The sequence below is a fragment of the Garra rufa genome, chromosome 14 (genome assembly GCF_049309525.1).
Source record: "Garra rufa chromosome 14, GarRuf1.0, whole genome shotgun sequence".
In the NCBI taxonomy this organism is placed as follows: Eukaryota; Metazoa; Chordata; class Actinopteri; order Cypriniformes; family Cyprinidae; genus Garra; species Garra rufa.
This window is the reverse complement of record NC_133374.1, coordinates 40085798-40106195: the sequence shown is the minus strand read 5'-3', so window position 1 is coordinate 40106195 and position 20398 is coordinate 40085798. Positions and strand designations below refer to the sequence as shown.

General features: G+C 34.8%; 1 protein-coding gene across 1 annotated transcript; it reads left to right on the top strand.

The window, feature by feature from the left end:
• Positions 1–316: 316 nt before the first annotated feature.
• On the top strand, positions 317–14986 carry fam124b (family with sequence similarity 124B). Its single transcript, XM_073818300.1, has 4 exons — positions 317–566; positions 4558–4589; positions 4702–5474; positions 14269–14986. Exons 1-4 carry the CDS (start codon positions 490–492, stop codon positions 14812–14814), a joined length of 1428 nt encoding a protein of 475 aa, XP_073674401.1. The 5' UTR covers positions 317–489; the 3' UTR covers positions 14815–14986.
• The last annotated feature ends 5412 nt before the right edge of the window (positions 14987–20398 follow it).

The window sequence follows — 20398 nt, the reverse complement described above, 5'->3', positions numbered from 1 at the left end:
TGCTTTGTTTTTGATACAGAATTGGTTTTCATGACTGATGTATTAACATGTAGGCATGCAATACACATTGCTCAGTTTTTTTGTACATTTAAAATCTCCATTGTTCAGCACTGCATAGCACTTGAGAAGATTCTTGTTTAAAGTGTGTGTCCCACACGGGTCTGATGACAGCCATCTGCTGGGGTTCAGGCCCCTCGACTCTTATTGTCCTCTTTAGAGAGGGGAGGAAAGCCCTTCCCCCGACTCCTCATTTTTCAGCGGTGTTCCCGAAAGACACTTCTAGACTCGATCTAAAAAAGCTTTTCCATTGATATTTCAGATTCTTAGTTTTAGAGTCCCTCTGATCATCATCATAAATTATAGAGGATGAAGTGACGTCAGTCAGCGTCAACTGGACTCCAGCGAAAGCAAACGGGGTTTATACCGCGAGCCAAAGCGAAGATCTGAAGCATGTTCAAAGCGCCTTTTGCCCTCAAGTAAAGGCAGATTATGCTCCGACAACCGCTTCGCTTCACGAGTAGCAGAACGGAGGATGAGACGGCGGACTCGGGCGCGGAGACCGCGGGGTGAGTTAGCGGGAAAAGCTAAACATCAGCTCACTTTTGTTTGCGTCTCTAAGGGGGAGAAACATAGTAACAGTGAGTGCCGAAAGCTTTATGACGTAAGCAACAAACGATACACTGTAACATTACAAACAACTTTTGATCTTCAAATACGCGCCACTGAATGTGGATTAAGATACATAATCTAAATCAGACAGCTATTTATTATTTATTTGTATGCAACCTACCAAGTGGTGAAGGACTATAAACAGTGTTGGGGGTAACGCATAACAAGTAACGCAATTTAGTAATAATAGTTTTTACAAGTAACTAAAGTAACGCATTACTCTTTAATTGACAAGAAAATATCTGAGTTACTTTTCAAATAAGTTAGGCCAGTTCGTTTTTTCCCTCATTTATTGATTAAAAGCTCTCCTGTTCCCATGTTGAGAGAAATTGTGAGTAAGATGTTACTTTAGTTCTAGAATAAATGTGAACATGCATTAATTCATCTCACTTACTCAAAAAACAGATACAGTGTTCTTCAAAATGAATAAAAACACAGTTCAAATCAAACCTGCTATAATTAAATATGTTAAATAATACAAATAGCCTACCCTTTATGTATTTAATCCCATTTTATTAAGCAATGTCTTTGCTGCCGACCTATGATCCAATTCATCCATACTAATAAGCAAAAATTACTCTGGATAATCTAACATTTGTTTTCCTTTTTTTATTGCTGAAGAGTTGACATTTTTTCTTCTGCGGTCTACTGTACAGACGTCAATTTACTTTTCTCTAAGCCTAAGGCTTTTGGTGTGAAATAGCTTTTACATTTGCCAAAAATAGAACTTTTTATATTAAAAACAAACAAGCAAGCCCTGCCCAGATTCAAAAAGTAAAGCAAAAGTAACGTAACGCATTACTTTCAATAAAAAGTAACTAAGTAAGGTAATTAGTTACTTTTTTCGGAAGTAACTTAAAATTGTAATGCATTACTTTTAAAAGTAATTTTCCCCAACACTGACTATAACCATTAAAGAAATAAATTCTCTTTAGGGATGTGAATGAAAATACATAAGTTTAAGGATCTTTAGGTTACAATAGCACTTTTGCTTATAGAATAAACCAAGCTGATGACCAAAAAAAAAAAAAATCTTGTCAGGCATATTTATAACCAGAATCATAGATTAAATACTCCAGAGCATGTTTTCCACAAAATACTAATTAATTGTCATTTTAAATCTTTTGCCACTAAAAGGTTTTACCCATTTTAGCAAGACGTTTTTAATCATTTAAAATAAATTAATTCACTTTCACCCCTAAAAGGAGCTTATGATTTTTAAAAATTCTAATTAGTAGACATCTAATAAATAGCCTCAAGCACTTTTTTTTCGAATTATGTTTTTTACAAAACTCCACTGTACGGTTGAGATGTCAGTCCATGGTAAATATCATTTTAAATTCAGAGAACTATTTCATGAGTTATTTTGCATTAATAAACATTCCTTTACCTTTATTAGTCTCTTGGATACATCTTATAACCTTCAGGGTCCACAAAGTTAAAATATATATATATAAATATTTTAAGTGTCTGTATAATATATATCGCAGTATGGCAATGCATATGCTTTACCGTGTTTTTTATTGACATATCAACCATATGGTCACGCTTGATTTGGATAATTATTATAAATAAACATTTCTGCATATCTCATATATTTTGCTATATTTCTGTTCTTTACCCTCTACCCTGTTCACAACAACTTTATGGTTTCATCCCTGCTTCCTTGATTGCTTGTTTGACCCTATTATCTGATGACTGACCAGCACCAATCTCCCTTCTGTGTGACTGACTGTAGTTTGTAAACTACAAAAACTGGAAATTCCCATCCCTCCATGGAAACAGCAGACACAGAGATGAGTATAGCTGTGGAAAGAGTGCTCTCTCATCTCTTCCTTTTGATAGATATTTTCCCTATCATCATTACCTCAACCGTACCCTAGAGATATCAGTTAAAGGGATATATATTAACAAGGATAGGTCAGAATGTTTAATTTTAATAGAATATTTTATGAAACACGTATGTTGCACTGAAATCAAAATCTAAATATGCAACACACAGCAATTGAGGGGCCAGGCACTACATAAATCATAAATCAAAACATAAATCAAAATGGCGGTCAGGACGTTCAGGCTTGAAAATTGCAATCAGGTGTGCTGCAGCAGGTTGGAAATAAACTTTCCAGGAGAGTGGGTCTCCAGGAGCAGGGTTAAACAATAACTGTCTCAAATACTGACAAGAAATCCTTAACTTTTTGTCAGTATGGTCTGAAAATGATCGGAGACAGATTTGGTGAAAATTGGACCAATAGTCTAGGAGGAGTTCGAAAAATTAGGTTTTCAACATAAATAAAAATGGAGGGCCGGAAGTTTGGTTGACTATGGCAAAACCCAGGCAATAAATTGAGAATATATCACTACATTACAGTAGGCATTACAATTCATTACAATTGGCTGATTTAATCAAATGTTATTAGCATTTTTTTTATTTCTTTTTAATTTTTATAACCCAAACATTTTGAGTGCTAACAGAGCATGGTGCCGGAGACACATAACAAGTTTCGGAATGATACTGTGATGCGTTCATAAAATATAGCATTTTACGACAAAATTCAAAATGGCCAACATTCAAAATGACTGACATGCACAAATTAGGTATGGCTTGACTTGGCATGCTCCTCCAAATCTAAAATCTAAAGAGACCGAGCTTTGTGATTTTTGGCCAAACCCAATTATAAGCAAAAACAGCCATTTTCATATCTCTTGACCACTAGGTGGCGCTGTGCTGAAACTGTGAAGGTAGCCTCATGTCATGTTTTTTATAACACAAACCAAGTTTGGTCTCAATATGCCAAACCGTTATGGAGATATAGCCTCACATCCATTTTTGCAAGCTCTTCATCAGGTTCGTTTGTGCGTTATTCGAGAACAGTTTGACTAATCAACTTGAATTCCATAACTTTTTGCCAGCATGGTCTAAAGATGATCTGAGGTAATTTTGGTGAAAATCAGATAAACTGTCTAGTTTTCAAAAAAAAAACTTGACCTTACGAATTTAAAATTTTGGAGTCAACTCAGCATGAGCCAAGGATTCAGAAAAAAAAAAATTCTTCTTATTCTAGATCTTATGGTTCAAAAGTTATTAGCATAAACATGAATGAAAGTGGTGGCGCTAGAGAGTTTGGGTTAGAGACTGTGTGCCAAATTTCATAACTTTCCTACAAGTAGTTCTATGGGCTGCCATAGACTTCCAGAGCAGAAGAAGAAGAAGAAGAAGAAGAAGAAGAAAGCCAACGGATGCAATAGTTGCCTAAGCAACTAAAATAAAATAAATTGTATTTTTAGAATCATATCGATATCTTGTAGAGTCAATGGTATCAATGGTATGATGACATATTTAAATATATGTGACCCTGGACCACAAAACCAGTCTTAAGTATCACGGGTATATTTGTAGCAATAGCCAACAATACATCGTATGGGTCAAAATTACTGATTTTTCTTTTATGGTAAAAATCATTAGGATATTAAGTAAATATCATGTTCCATGAAGATATTTTGTAATTTCTTACCGTAAATATATCAAAACTTAATTTTTGATTAGTAATATGCATTGCTAAGAACTTCATTTGGACAACTTTAAAGGCAATTTTCTCAGTATTTAGATTTTTTTTGTCACCCTCAGATTCCAGTTGTTTAAATAGACAAATATGCCAAATATTGTTCTATCCTAACAAACCATATATCATTGAAAAACGTATTTATTCAACTGTCAGATTATGTATAAATCTTAATTTAAAAACTGGTTTTGTTGTCTTAATTTGAAAAATTCAAATGATTCGTTAGATAAATTCTCTGTAATATTTCAAATGATACCTCTTTTTTATGGACATCATTTAAAACAGCATTACATCCATTATAACAAGTATGTTTTTTTCTTTTTTGTAGATCTGACTGCAGTAAAATGTCCTGCAGTAGCAGTAAGTCCATTTTCATTATTTCATGTACTATCAACCATTAGGCTTGCTCTGCCATCTGTGATTTGATTTTTTCTCACCCCCTTGTCTGTCGTTTTCTCTGCCCTTTGTTCAGCTGACCTCTCGGGCGTCCCGGGTCAGGAGCTCCTTCTGCTCACCATGCACCTGCTCACCAACCCCGGCGCCTCGCTGCTCCTCCAGCACACTCTGGACCACCTGCTCAAGTGGGTCCGTCCCGGTCTGCGCCTCTTCCACGTGTCCGAGCGGGCCTGTCCTGTTCATGACTACACCAGAGCTAACCAGCGCCCTGCAGCTGGCCACCCCTCACACGCCGTCACTATATTCTTACACGAGTCCTATGGAGAGGAGCGTATTCTCAGAGTACTGGACTTCCTGCAGTGTCCGCCGTGGCAGTACCACCACACTGAGAGCTGTAGCAGCGGAGAGCTGAGCACCTCATCCAGCACCCTGCTGAAGCCCTACCTCCTGCCCAGCCGGGACTTCTATAGCCTGGGCGCGGGGATGCCGTTGTGGGGCGTGCGGCCGGTGCACTACGGAGGGGAGGTGGTGCGGGTGACTTTGCACAGCACCTATGATAACTTTGAGGACACTGTGCGTTTATATGAGACGGTGCTGCAGAGGAGGGCAGAGGAGCAGAAGACGGGCTTTTGCTGGTTTACGTTGCTCACAGAAGCAGGCTTCAGCCTACAGCTGGCCATCAAGCAGCTCGCGCCCGGGGTGCGAGTGGAGCCGTGTTACTCCACCGTGCTGCAGTTCAGGGTAGGGGAGATCGGACAGCTCGTGCCCTTACTGCCCAACACCTGCTCACCCATCAGCGCCAGCCGATGGCACACCGAAGACCTGGATGGAAACAAGATGCTCTTTCAAGTAGGTCACAGGAAATGTGCTCTGGTTTCTATGTGTACTTTTTTAGTGAACAGTCATAGTAGGGTTTGTGCAGGTCTTAAAGGGGTCATTGGATGCCCATTTTCCACAAGTTGATATGATTCTTTAATCTTAATGCGAAGTCCATAACATACTTTGGTTAAAATTTCTCAATAGTAGTGTAAAAAACACTCTTTATACTTTGTCAAAATCAGCCCTTTTTAGAGTGAGCTATTCTGTTGCATGTTCCTTTAAATGCTAATGAGCTCTGCTCGCCCCGCCCCTCTCTGCATGGGATTATGAGCCGTAATGTTTACTTTAGCCGCATTTAACCACGTTTAGCTGTGAAACTTGCTAGTTAGCACATTATTAAGAAAGGCCATTTGCAAAGATGTATAAAAAACCTTTATACTCACTTCTGCTGTGGGTAAAGCTGCATCACGAATGATTCACACGAACATAGACGCATATGTAGATCGGGATTGGTGCTGTCCTTTCAAAAACGAAAGTAATATTAATCCTCTGCATCTTCAGCAGCTCAGATGTCGGGAGTAAATGAAGACTGCTATGTTCATTATTATGGTTTATTATTACAATAGTAATCGGAGTTGGACTGTTTCAGCTCGGTGAGGGCGGGGCTAAGGTAAGGCGCTCATGTCAATCAACTATCGTGGGAGGGGCCTCTGTCTGTGTGTCGTCACACCCACAGAAGCTGAGAATGATCTAATTTTAAAAAGGGGATAGTACTTTTAAAGATTAAAAAAATACCACTGGGTGGAATTTTATCATTGTAGGGTGGTTGTGTTCACAGACTGCCAACACACAATGTTCAAACATGTAACAGTGAGTTTTGCATCCAATGACCCCTTTAAAAGTCTTAATTTACATTTTCACAAGGTCTTAAATCAGAAAGTCTTACGTTCATGCAATGCAAAATATCTTCCTCAGTATTTTTGTCATTTTTCTCACCCTATTCACAGACATTTAGTTGTGTTTTGTTCATAAACTCACTTAATTTTGATTAATTTCTTTGTGTCCCTTTTCATTTATTCATTACATCTTCTTTACTTGGTCTTTAAACAGTGTTTAAAGTTAAAATTTAACCTTTTCACAAATTAAGTCCTCAAAAGAGCTCTAGTTAAAAGTTATGTCAATAAATGTTGCATGTAGTGCCATTGTTTTGTTTTCCAGTACATATCTGAACATCCTTAAGATGCATCAAGATACATTTACTCAAGATGCAAAATAAAAATATGGCGTCTTGGCAAAAATGAAATGACAAAATGAAGTGAGTATATGCCTAAAACAAGAACAAACATCTGGGGTCAGAGAAATAAACTTGTTTCTGGTCCTGTATTGGCAGATATATGTGACCTTGGGTATATTGGTAGCAATAACCGAAAATCCATTGTGTGGGTCAAAATTATCGATTTTTCTTTTATGCCAAAAATCATTTGGATATTAAGTAATGATAATGTTCCATAAAGATATTTGGTAAATCTCTCTCTAACATAAATAATAAAATTATTTGATTAGTAATATGCATTGCTAAGAACTAAATTTGGACAACTTTAAGGTGATTTTTTTTGCACCCTCAGATTCCAGATTTTCAAATAGTTGTATCTCAGCTAAATAAAACAGGTCAAATATGCAAATCAAACTGACATCAAAGATTTGACATGACGTCGATTTGATGTAAACTGAACATCAAACATATTTCAGTGTGGTTTTTCACCTAATTACCACTGAAAGAAACTGACGTCCCAACTGAATATAAAATTATATTACAGCATTTTGATCAAGTCTTGAATAATATTTGATGTCAAATTGATATCAAGGTCAGTGCTGGGTTTAAAAGGTCTTAAAAAGTCTCAGTTCACCCCACCACAAATCAAGGCCTTAAAAGGTGTTAAATAATATTTCTAAAATTCTAAAATCTTCCTCAGAATTGTTATCTTGTTTTCTAGCATGAATATTTAAACATCCTTAATTCAAGATACATTAACTTGAGATGCAAAATGAAGACATGAAGTCTGAGAAATTTATTTTTAAGGGTCAGAAAAAAGACCTTTTCAAAAGAAAAGCAACTTCATTTTTCTGACCCAATTGACAAATATTTGTTCTTTTTCTTCTAGTCATAAAAACATTTTGATCAATTTTATTTCTGTCCCCTTTCTATTATTTGACTGGTCTTAAAAAGGTCTTTAAAAGTCTTTCTTTTCCTTCACAAAGCCAACAGAAGCCTCTGCATTCCCTGAAAAATATCATCAGTGTATGATTGTGTTGTATTACACATTTGAACCACATGGTTTATCTACAAAGTATAAATAGGCTGTGTTTTATTTGTTTCAAGCCTTTTGAATTTAGAATCAATTGGTCCTATCATGTATTTTTTTTAAAGCAAATCCTGTTTTTTTTTCAACTTTTACATAGTAGATAAGTCTTAGTCCAAAATCACCTTTATTTCTACAGCACTTTATACAATGCAGCTATTTTACAATACAGCAAGACATTTTGAAGAATGTTGGTAAGTTACCATTTAGACAAAAGAGATCAAAATATCTTCTTTTGTGTTTCACAGAGGAAAGTAAGTCGTTCATGTTTAAAGTAAATGATGACAGAATTTTCAGTTTTGTGTGAACTATCTTTATTTCTATTTTATTTCTAGCAATCCCCTTGTTTCCTTAAGTTCATTATATAAACATTTATTTATTTGTATTCCCCTTATTGTATTTTCCTGATCTGTGTTGTTCAGATGTGTGTTCAGTGTTATGCCACACAAGTCCGTGATATCTGTAATGATGTCTCAGCACTGACAGAGTAATCATGGATAGATGGAGGCTTTAATTTATAGTGATCTTGTAGCCACAGCTCCACTGGAAGGCCCCTCTCTGTGTTAGACCTCCATGTGTTGCTGGAGATGACCGCATCTTTTCCACCACATGACTTTCCACCACACTGCTGGAATCTGAAACTATCCACAGAGTGTTTCTCCAGATCCTGCATCTAAGAGCAGTTCAACTGCATTCACCAGACATATGTGGCATCTCATTAATATTCAGCAGGAGTTTTGAGCAGATTGTTGTCTAAAGTTTGCTAAAACTCACTAGTGTGAATGCGTATGTGGACACCATCACTGGCTATAGGCATGGATGCCATATTGTAAATTTATCTTGTTATACAATATTATTTTTAAGGTAAAAAGAAGAAAAAATGTATGTAACCCTATTTCCACTAAAAAAGTGACTTTTTTTCTTACAGTTATGACAGTTGCAATTGTGAGATACAATTCCTCCCTTCCTTCCGACCAAACTTCCTTCCATACTTCTGAATGGAAAGACTTTATTCCTTTTTTCCTTATGAACAAACTTCCGAATGTACTTGCAAGCAAATTTCCAAACAAATTTCCTTCCTTGCGAACAAACATCTGAACTTCCTTCCAAACTTTTGAACGAACTTCCAAACAAACTTTTCTAAGAGAACTTCTGAACAATCTTCTTGAATGAACAAACATCCTTCCAAACAAAATTTACTAACAAACTTTCTTCCTTCCTTCCTTCTGAACAAACTGCCAAACTGCCTTACGAACAAACTTCCTTCCTTCCTTTCTTCCTGTCTTATGAACAAACTTCCAAACAAACTTCCTTCCTTATGAACAAATATCCAAACTTTCTTCCTTCCTTTTGAATGAACTTCCAAACAAACTAACTTTCTTCTGAATGAACTTCCAAACAAACTTCTGAACAAATTTTCTTCCTTATGAACCTCCAAACTACCTTCCATCTTATGAACGAACTTCCAAATGAACTTCCGAACAAGCTAGCTTCCTTCTAAATGAACTTTCAAGCAAACTTCTGAATAAACTTCCAAGCAAACCTTCTTACAGGCTAATGTACTTCTAAACAAACTTCCGAACTTACTTCCAAAATTCTGAACAGGCTTCCAAACAAACTTCCTTCTGAACGAACTTCCAAGCAAACTTCCAAACAAACCTCGAAGGCAACTTTTTAACAATCTTCCCGAATGAACAAACATCCTTTCAAACAAACTTTACTAAAAACTTTCTTCCTTCCTTTTAAGCAAACTTCTGAACTTCCTTACAAACAAACAAACTTCCATTTCCTTCCTGATTTATGAACAAACGTCCAAACAAACTTCCTACCTTATTAACAAATGAACAAACTTCCAAACAAAATTCCTTCCTTTTGAACAAACTTCTGAATGAACCTCTGAACTTCCTTCCACTCTTATAAACAAACTTTTAAGTGAACTTCTAAACAAACAAACTTCTGAATGAACAAACTTACAAACTTACGAACGACCTTCCAAGTGAACTTCTGAATGAACTTTCAAACTTCCTTTTTTACGAACAAATTTTCTTCCTTCCTTCCTTCTGAACAAACTGCCAAACTGCCTTACGAACAAACTTCCTTCCTTCCTTTCTTCCTGTCTTATGAACAAACTTCCAAACAAATTTCCTTCCTTATGAACGAATATCCAAACTTTCTTCCTTCCTTTTGAATGAACTTCCAAACAAACTAACTTTCTTCTGAATGAATGAACTTCCAAGCGAATATCTGAACGAACTTACAAACAAACTTCTGAACAAATGTTCTTCCTTATGAACCTCCAAACTACCTTCCAAATGAACTTCCGAACAAGCTAGCTTCCTTCTAAATGAACTTTCAAGCAAACTTCTGAATAAACTTCCAAACAAACCTTCTTACTGGCGAATGTATTTCTAAACAAACTTCCCGAACTTCCTTCCAAAATTCTGAACAGGCTTCCAAACAAACTTCCTTCCTTACGAACAAACTTCCTTCTGAACGAACTTCCAAGCAAACTTCCAAACAAACCTCGAAGGCAACTTTTTAACAATCTTCCCGAATGAACAAACATCCTTTCAAACAAACTTTACTAAAAACTTTCTTCCTTCCTTTTAAGCAAACTTATGAACAAACGTCCAAACAAACTTCCTACCTTATTAACAAATGAACAAACTTCCAAACAAAATTCCTTCCTTTTGAACAAACTTCTGAATGGACCTCTGAACTTCCTTCCACCTTTATAAACAAACTTTTAAGTGAACTTCTAAACAAACTTCCTTCTGAATGAACAAACTTACGAACGACCTTCCAAGTGAACTTCTGAATGAACTTCCAAACTTCCTTTCTTACGAACAAACTTCCAACCAACTTTCTTCCTTACAAACTTCTGAACGTACATCCGAACTTCCTTCCACCCTTATGAATGAACTTCCAAATGAACTTTCGAACAAACTTTCAAGCAAACTTTCTTACAAGCTAAACAAACTTCCAAACCTCTGAACCGACTTCCAAATGAACTTCCTTCCTCATGAACTTCTGAACCAATCTCCGAACTTCCTTCCACCCTTATGAACAAACTTCCAAATGAGCTTCCAAACAAACTTCCTTCTAAATGAACTTTCAAGCAAACTTCTGAACAAACTTCCAAGCAAACCTTCTTACAGGCGAATGTATTTCTAAACAAACTTCCAAACTTCCTTCCAAAATTCTGAACAGGCTTCCAAACAAACTTCCTTCCTTACCTATGAACAAACTTCCTTCTGAACGAACTTCCAAACAAACCTCCAAGCAAACTTCTTAACAATCTTCCCGAATGAACAAACATCCTTTCAAACAAACTTTACGAAAAAACATTCTCCCTTCCTTTCTTCACTTCTGACTTATGAACAAACTTCCTACCTTATTAACAAATGAACGAACTTCCAAAAAAACTTCTGAATGAACCTCCAAACTTCCTTCCACCCTTATAAACAAACTTTTAAATGAACTTCCGAATGAACTTCCAAGTGAACTTCCAAATAAACTTTCAAACAAACTTTCAAGCAAACTTTCTTACAAGTGAACATACTTCTTAACAAACTTCCGAACTTCCTTCCATACTTCTGAACGGACTTCCAAATGAACTGCTTTCCTTATGAACAAACTTCCTTATGAACGAACAAACTTCCAAGTGAACTTCTGAATGATCTTCCCGAATGAACAAACATCCTTCCAAACAAACTTTACGAACTTTTCTTCCTTTGTTCCTTCTGAACAAACCTCAGAACGTCCTTACGAACAAACTTCCTTTCTTCCTTCCTTCCTGACTTCTGAACAAACTTCCTTTCTTTTGAACCAACTTCCGAATAAACTAACTTCCTTACGAACTTCTGAACAAACCTCCGAACTTCCTTCCACCCTTATGAACGAACTTCCAAATGAACTTCTGAACAAACTAACTTCCTTCCGAATGAACAAACATCCAAATGAACTTTTGAACAAACTTACTTTCTTCCTTATGAACTTCTGAACAAACCTCCGAACTTCCTTCCATCCTTATGCATGAACTACCAAAATGAACTTCCGAACAAACTAATTTTCTTCCGAACGAACTTCCAAGCAAACTTCTGAAAAAAAATTCTAAGCAAATTTTCTTACAAGCAAACATACTTTATCAATCAAAACACCTAAAATTTAAATTCATGGGGCCTTTCAATCTGTACTCCTTGTTCTGACAATGCTGCATCAAAATCCTTATTTGTACAACTAAAAATCATACATTTTGTCTTACTAATATTTAAAGACAAACTATTTGCGTTAAACCATCTCATGATTTTCCCAAACTCATACTCTACAACTTGTAATACGTCATTTATATTTTTGCCAGCATAAAATAAAGTAGTATCATCCGCAAACAAAATGCATTTTAGTAAATTAGAAACATTTGCAATATCATTCACATAAAGAAGAAAAAGTACTGGACCTAGTACCGATCCCTGGGGTACACCACAAGTTATTTGACAATTTTTTGATTTTGTGTTATTGATTTCAACAAACTGCTGTATTTCTTTTAAATAGCTTTTGACCCACTGATGAGCTTTGCCTCTTATACCATATTTATATAGTTTACTCAATAATATTTCATGATCTAAGGTGTCAAATGGTTTTTGCAAGTCCACAAAGACACTTACAGTAACATGTTTCTTATCCATAGCATTGGTTATTTCTTCTACCAGTTCCAAAATTGCTGTTGCAGTTGAATGATTAGAACGAAATCCATATTGATGATTATTTAACGTTTTATTTTTATCCATATTTTTTTTAATCTAAACACAAATAATCTTTCTAAAATTTTAGACAACTGTGGTAGCAGAGATATGGGTCTGTAATTCGAAACATCATTTTTGTTTCCTTTTTTGAAAAGTGGAACCACTTTGGCTATTTTCATACGTTCTGGAAATTTCCCTATAGTGAATGACAAATTACAAATATAAGTAAAAGGATCAACAATGACGTCTATAATTTGCTTTATCAAAGACATGTTCATATCAGTATAATCATTTGACTTTTCATTTGCAAATTCATGCACAATTTTCAGAATTTCACTCGCTTGTATGCTCTCAAGGAAAATGCTGTTAACACTATGTGGAATAATACTACAATCAGTGTTTTCATCTGGGAAGTGTTGTACTAAATTGGAGCCCATGTTTGCAAAATAATTATTGAATTCATTTGCAATTACTTCTGTCGCATATATATCTGAGTTGTTCTTGGTTATAAAATCAGGATTAGTAATTTTGGCCTTGCCTTTATGCAAGACTGTATTTATTACACCCCACGTGTTTTTGATACTGCCTTTACTTTTATCTATCAATTTGGTGTAATAATCCTTTTTTTGTTTTCTTATAATCGATACAACTTTATTTTTATACTTTTTATATCTGCACTCTGCATCTTCTGTTCTTTTTTTTAAGAAACATTCTATACTGATAATTTTTTTCAACTCATTTGTCATCCAAGGGTTATCAAAGGATATTTTCGCAGTTTGAGCACGGATTTTGATTTGTTTACAATTTTTATCATATGAATTAATAAGTATAGTCATGAAAGCGTTATAGGAATTCTTTAAGTCATTGATTATTTTGTCTTTTGACCTTATGTCTTTCAGTTTTTTCACCTCTTCTATAACTTGCATTAGTTTCGCCTTCATTTTTACAGTTTTCCGCAGGGTGCGGGCTTCTCTTGCAATGTTTGCCATTTTCTGCGTTAGATGCTCATTCAGATACACCGCTATTCCTCTCAACTTTTTTCCTTGGCTCAGTATTAAATTTTTGTATTTCCGACTTACGAAGCGCATGACAATAGCAGGCCTCGTCTTGTCTTTGCGTGGTAGAGTATGGCACGCCGAGATGGTTTTCGGATCCACGCGTATATCCTTCTCTGTCAAAAATTGAAGAACTTGCCTTTCCAGTGTTTGCAAATCAGCTTTCTCCGCATCCTCACTGACATTGCTTCCACTTACAACAGCTTTCGCATAAGACAGAGGTTTAATAGTCAGGCCAGTAATTATTACATTTGCATGTGTTGTTCAATGTTATCGAGCCTTCTCTCGAGTTCATTGATTATTTTGTCTTTTGCACTTATCATGTCTTTCAGTTGTTTCACCTCTTCTATAACTTGCATTAGTTTTGTCAGCTGTTCGGTGACTTTGAGAAGTTCCCCGGACATATGGCTGAGCGCTTGCGGATTTCCTCCATATCGCTGTTCATTTTAGGCTCAGTTCTTCCAAAACTTAAAAAAAAGTAATTCTTATGAAAATGACTGATTATCGCTATGCATAATGGGGGAGGCTGGTGGTTTTGAGGGAGACTTTTTCTTTAACATCTGTGCATTTTTTGTGCTAGCATCACAAAATTTGATAGAATTTTCCTAAATATTAAATTAAGGTTGCAGAACTTGCAGTAATAATAAAGCATGGCTTTTCTCCGCAGGTGAAAGCCCCAGCTCAAGCCCAAGGATTCCTGAGGTCTGCGTTTCCTCTGAGCTGTCCCAGGATGCTGCTGAGGAACTGTGCGGTTGCCAGACCCCCTTCCACCTCTCCCTGCTGGAGGAACTCCCATCTGAAGGATCAGGCTGAGGACCGCTGTCCCCGCAGCGTGAGGTCAGGCGCGTGCGGCAGGGAGAGCGCTGGGTCAGACGGCACCTGCAGCTCTCCTCCGGGAAGCTCTTGTTACTCGTCCCAGCGCAGCAGCCCCGCAGGCCTGTCGGTGAACTGGTACGAGCCTGCGATCACCTCTGAAACCTCCCTATCCCGCCTCCGGCTGGAAGAGGAGGAGCCGGAGACGAATGTGGACACGGGTTGCGCTGTGAAGCCACAGGCCGCTTTAGGAGCGTCTGCTCTGGAGACTGTGTATAGAGACCTGCAACAAGGCCTGGATGAGGCACGGTGGATCTCTGACGAGAGCGCAAAGAGCATCCTAGCAGAGACACAGGCTTCACAGCATCAACATGCACAAGTAGACGAGTTCTTCATCTGACTGTTCACACTTACTCAATTGGAAAAGCAGCACACATTTACATGAATGCATTTGACAAATCTACTTACAGTGAATTAATAGGTTCATGCACTCCCTGGGAATCAAACAGCAATACTGTCACTTTCATCCATGATCGTCACAACGTTGATTACATAATGTTAATAATAATTATTAGAATTCTCTAATGCATTTTATCTTTTGCATAGGATACACAGAGGGGTTCAAAAGAAAATAAAAGTGCCTCTATTTTGGATTTTAATACAGCTTTCTCAATACAAATTCTGTGATCAACATTATTTCAGTGAGTTAAGGATTTGATTTAAATTTCAGAATTGCATTTGGTCCCCTTCAGCTTTAAAAGGAGTAGTTCACCCAAAAATGAAAGTTTGCTGAAAATTCACTTGTTCAAGATGTAGATGAGTTTGTTTCTTCCTCAGATGTGAAGAAAGGTAGCATAACATCACTTGCTCACCAATGGATCCTCTGCAGTGAATGGGTGCCGTCAGAATGAGAGTCCAAACAGCTGATAAAAACATCACAATAATCCACACCACTCCAGTCCATCAGTTAACATCTGGAGAAGACAAAAGCCATGTGTTTGGAAGAAACAAATCCATAGTTAACATATTTTAACACTGAGGAATTCTGGCAAAAATACAAATCCATAATCCATAATATAATGCTTCCTCCAGTGAAAGAAAAGTGGTCTGGTCTGAATCAGGCTAAAAAATTAAGCAAATATGTGGGTGGATTTCGATGTGAGAGAAAACAGGAGATGGACTTTTTCACTGGAGGAAATGTTATTATGGATTATGAACTAATATTTAAGCCAGAAGCAACCGTTAAAACATCTAAATTGTGGATTTGTTTCTCACAAATGCACAGCTTTTGTCTTCTCCAGATGTTAACTGATGGACTGGAGTGGTGTGGATTACTTGTGGATTATTGTGATGTTTTTATCAGCTGTTTGGACTCTCATTCTGACGGCACCCATTCACTGCAGAGGGTCCATTGGTGAGCAAGTGATTAAATGCTTCTTTTATCCAAATCTGATGAAGAAACAAACTCATCCACATCTTAAATGGCCTGAAGGTGAGGAAATTGTCAGCAAATTTTTCAAACTATTTGACACATTGTTGTTATACATGCTTTTGCTTTTTACACTCTTTCACTACTTACTCAAATGTTCTTTTTATTTCCAAATTTAGATTTTGAATCCCAGAGTTTGGACCTCATTCCATAGAGTATTATACAGTTTCTATCAAATAAACTGTGTATTTGTTAAAAAAAAAACAGCCTAAACACGACTAAAAGACTAGTGAGCTACAACATTTCTGTCAAAATACACTTTACAGTAGGAGTTACTCTAACAATGTTTGTCTTTTGAGAGCAAGTGAAAGAGTCTGGCCCAGATAATTCAGATTGCAGATCAGTCAGGAAGTATATTAAGTTCTTACCATATAAAAGCGCCATAAGTGCTTAATGGAGTATTAGCAAATACAAATGAGCATTTTGTGATTAGTGTTTTAGTGAGATTGGAAAGACATAATGCAATGCTTGGATGATGATAGTTCAATCACAACACATGTTCTGTTCAAGCAATGGAATACTAGTCCTAGGAATACTACTTCAATAATAGCTTACTAGCTGCTTGATCACATTCTGCCGAATGCAGATGATCATCCTGGTGCTTCATAACTCTGTTAGGCAGGTTAATATGTTATTCCAGACACAACCTAGTGGGCAATTGATGTGGAAAAGACAAAACATTAGTCAAAATAATCAAACTGACATCAAAAACTTGACATAACATTGATTTGCTGTAAATTTAACGTCAAACATATTGGCCTACATATACTTTAAACCAATTTCAGTGTGGGATTTAACTTCCTATACTGTCTAAACTGAATTTAAAATTATTTTACATCATCTTGATGAAGTCTTGACTAATATTTGACATCAAGGTGTCTGCTGGGAAAGCACTGTATTTGTCTCAGAACTGATTGTTGTATTTCCACTAAATTATTAGTAGTACTAATACTATCTCAGCACTGCACTGCAAAAAAATGTCTTGTTTACAGCTAAAATATCTAAAACATCTTAAATCAAGAAGGATTTTCTAGATGAGTAAAAATTATTTTCTTGTTTTCAGGAAAAAAAGAAAAAAAAAAAAGTCAAAATGAAGTGAGTTTTTGCTTAGAACAAGTTAATAATCTGCCAATGGGGTAAGAAAAAAAAATCTTATTTCAAACAGAAAGCAAGATTAATTTTCTTACCGTATTGGCAGATTATTTTGCTTGTTTCAAGGAAGTGCACTTAATTTTGACTTGTTTTTTTCTAATACCAAGACAATATTTTTTACTCATCTAGAAGATCCTTCTTGATGTAAAGATTTTTAGAAATTGATATAAGATTTTGGCTGGAAACAAGACAAAAAATCTAAGGTTTTTTTTTTTTTTTGCAGTGTGTCTCAGTATTTTGATATTTGACAATGTATTTTTATGAAATGTATTAAATACATAGTACTTTGTATTTACAGTTATTACTTGTAAAATAATGTCATATAGGTTGGTAATAAATTAATTTAATAATTATGTAGTCAAATGATGAATGACGTCTGAAATAAATCAGTTGGAGTTTCATTCTCTTTAATAGACTCTCTGCGTCTTCTTTTATTTCATGTCTTAAATAACCTTTTCCTAATAAAAGGCCTTAAAAAGTCTTATTTCAGATATGATGGTTCTTAAATATTTTTGGTCACATTACTGCTGAAATGTCTTCAGTCTGACAGACATAATGAATGTTTACACTCATTGGACAGAACGAATATTCCCCCAAACATTTCTTGTTGGTAAAATCATAAATGTGTTTAAAACAATAATCTTATAACATCATTTATATATTATTTATTGCACTTTTTCCATTTAGTTTTCCTTTCACATTAAACACATTAAATATTACATATACTGTTTTTATTTGTTTTGTTGTAAATTCAATTCAATTTTGAAGTCTCAGAAGCAGGACTGTTTCTGACCAGTTTGATGTATTTCCCCAACTCACATCTTATGTTGTCTTTTAGTAAGCATTGAAATTGAAATATGAATACATGAGTGATTTTTTTTCTCTTCATACTTGCAGATTTGTATTAAATCACTAAGGAGCCTCACTTCATATTCATTCCATGTCAGAGTTATTATAGTTAACTAAAACTAAGAAAACTAAAATGAATAAACGGAAGTAAAAGACATCATTTTGATTCAGCTAGATGCCACAGCAGCATTTCACACTTTATATTTAGTTTAACACGACATATTAAAATAATAAAAATAATAAAAATGACACACTACCAATCACAAGTTTTTTAAAAGTACGATTTTTTAATAGTAAGTCGTTTTAAAAGCCTGCATTTATTTGATCCAAAGTACAGTAAAAACAGTTACATTTTGAAATATTTTTACTATTTAAAATAACTGCTTTCTATTTGAATATATTTTAAAATGTAATTTATTCCTGTGATTTCAAAGCTGACATTTTAGCATCATTCCTCCAGTCACATGATCCTTCAGAAATCATTCTAATATTCTGATTTGCTGCTTAACAAACATTTATTATTATAATAATAATTATTATTATTATAAAAACAGCTGAGTATAATTTTTCAGGTTTCTTTGATGAATAGAAAGTTCAGAAGAACAGCACTTATCTGAAATTGAAATATTTTGTAACATTATAAATGTATGTATAAATAAACAAAACATATAAATAAACAAAACGTTTCATGAGCAGCAAATCAGCATATTAGAATGATTTCTGAAGGATCATGTGACACTGAAGATGAATAATGATGCTGAAAATTCAGCTTTGATCACAGGAATAAATTATATTTTAGCATATATTCAAACTGAAAATAATTATTTGAAATTCTAATAATATTTCAGAATTTTTGACTATTTTTAATTTATTTAAGCATTAAAATGTTCTGAATATTGATAATAATAAGAAACGTATTGATATTGATGTATTGGAGTAATGATGCTAAAAATGCAGCTTTGCGTCACAGGAATAAATTACATTTTAAAATATATTCAAAGAGAAAACTTATTTTAAATAGTAAAAATATTTTACATTACTGCTTTGGCATTTCTTTTTATTTAATGGCAATCTCTAGACACATGATGTAATAAATAAATAAATGAACAATGCCTCTAATAAGACAATAGTAACATCATGCTTTATTAAAACACAAATTTTCCCAAGTCGAAGTATATATTAAATTATTTGGTTGACATTCTTTTCTAAATAAGTTAACAAAAACAAAAATATCACATATTAATTTTCATTAAAAATATAGTAAACCTTGCCATTCAGTTCTGTGCAAACAAAAGCTTTAGTGACATTCCTATTGTGTGTGTTTTTGGCTTTTCTAGCTCTATATTTAATTTAGGGATGTAATACAACTGTAATGGCGACTGATGCATTTGAGGATAATATTTTATTTGAGATAGATGTTGGTATTGGTACTCAACCCAGCACTTTTGTTATTTGGCTGATGCTGTTAAACATTTTTTAGACATATAATTTCTACTGACTCGACTACATATATATATTTCTGACTGCCCTTACAAAAAAGAAGTTTATTCAAGTGTGCTATTAGTATGCTTCTTTAAAAAAAAAATAGAAAAGTATACTTTCAGTCTACTTTTTATGTACTTCTCAGAAATGTGCTTTATATACTTCTCAGAAAAATACTTAAAATGACATTTAAGTTTACTTGACTTATAATTAGAAAAAGTCTAAATATATTTGAGCTCTACTTGTGCTCTGAGAATCTGTGTTTTCATTGTTACACATCTTCTGTACAGAATTAACAAAACACAAGTGAAGAAGAAACCGAAACAACAGATGCTTCCACATGTAATCTAACACAATCATCAGACATAAAACAGCATCAAAACCACAGATATGGAAAACTGTGTAACGTTATGGAATAAAATCTCAACCCACGAAGAGGTAATAATGACTGTCAAGCTTTGGGGTGTTGATCAACGTTTTGATTATCATGAATTTTTTATAGTTTTTTTTTTTTTTTTGAATGTTCAAAATGTTGTTTAATTATTTATTTTTATTTATGAAACTTACCCACAATCAAGTGTTTGTGAAAAAAAAAACATGAAGCGAGAATAAAATGTTTTTGTTTACAAACAGATCACCCGTTCTTTCTTTTGATGTTTTGTATGTTCAGATATTCATAAAACAAAATTTATACAAATTAATATCTAAATAGGGACATATTTAGATACTTAGTATACTTATAATATGGTGTAAAGTTAACTTAAGAAACCTTACAAGTATACTTGCAGTGTAACACTACTAAACTAGTAGTTTACTGAGACTATACTTCAAAGTGTACTAAAATGCATAAAAAAGTATTTAATTAGTAAACCAGTATACCTATAGGTTCACTTTTAGTATACTTGCAGAACCAGCTAGAAACATAGATGTAAACTAGTTGTTTACTCGAAGTTTACTACTGTTATACTTAAAGTATACTTTTATATACTAGAAAGTGGGACAATTTAGTCCC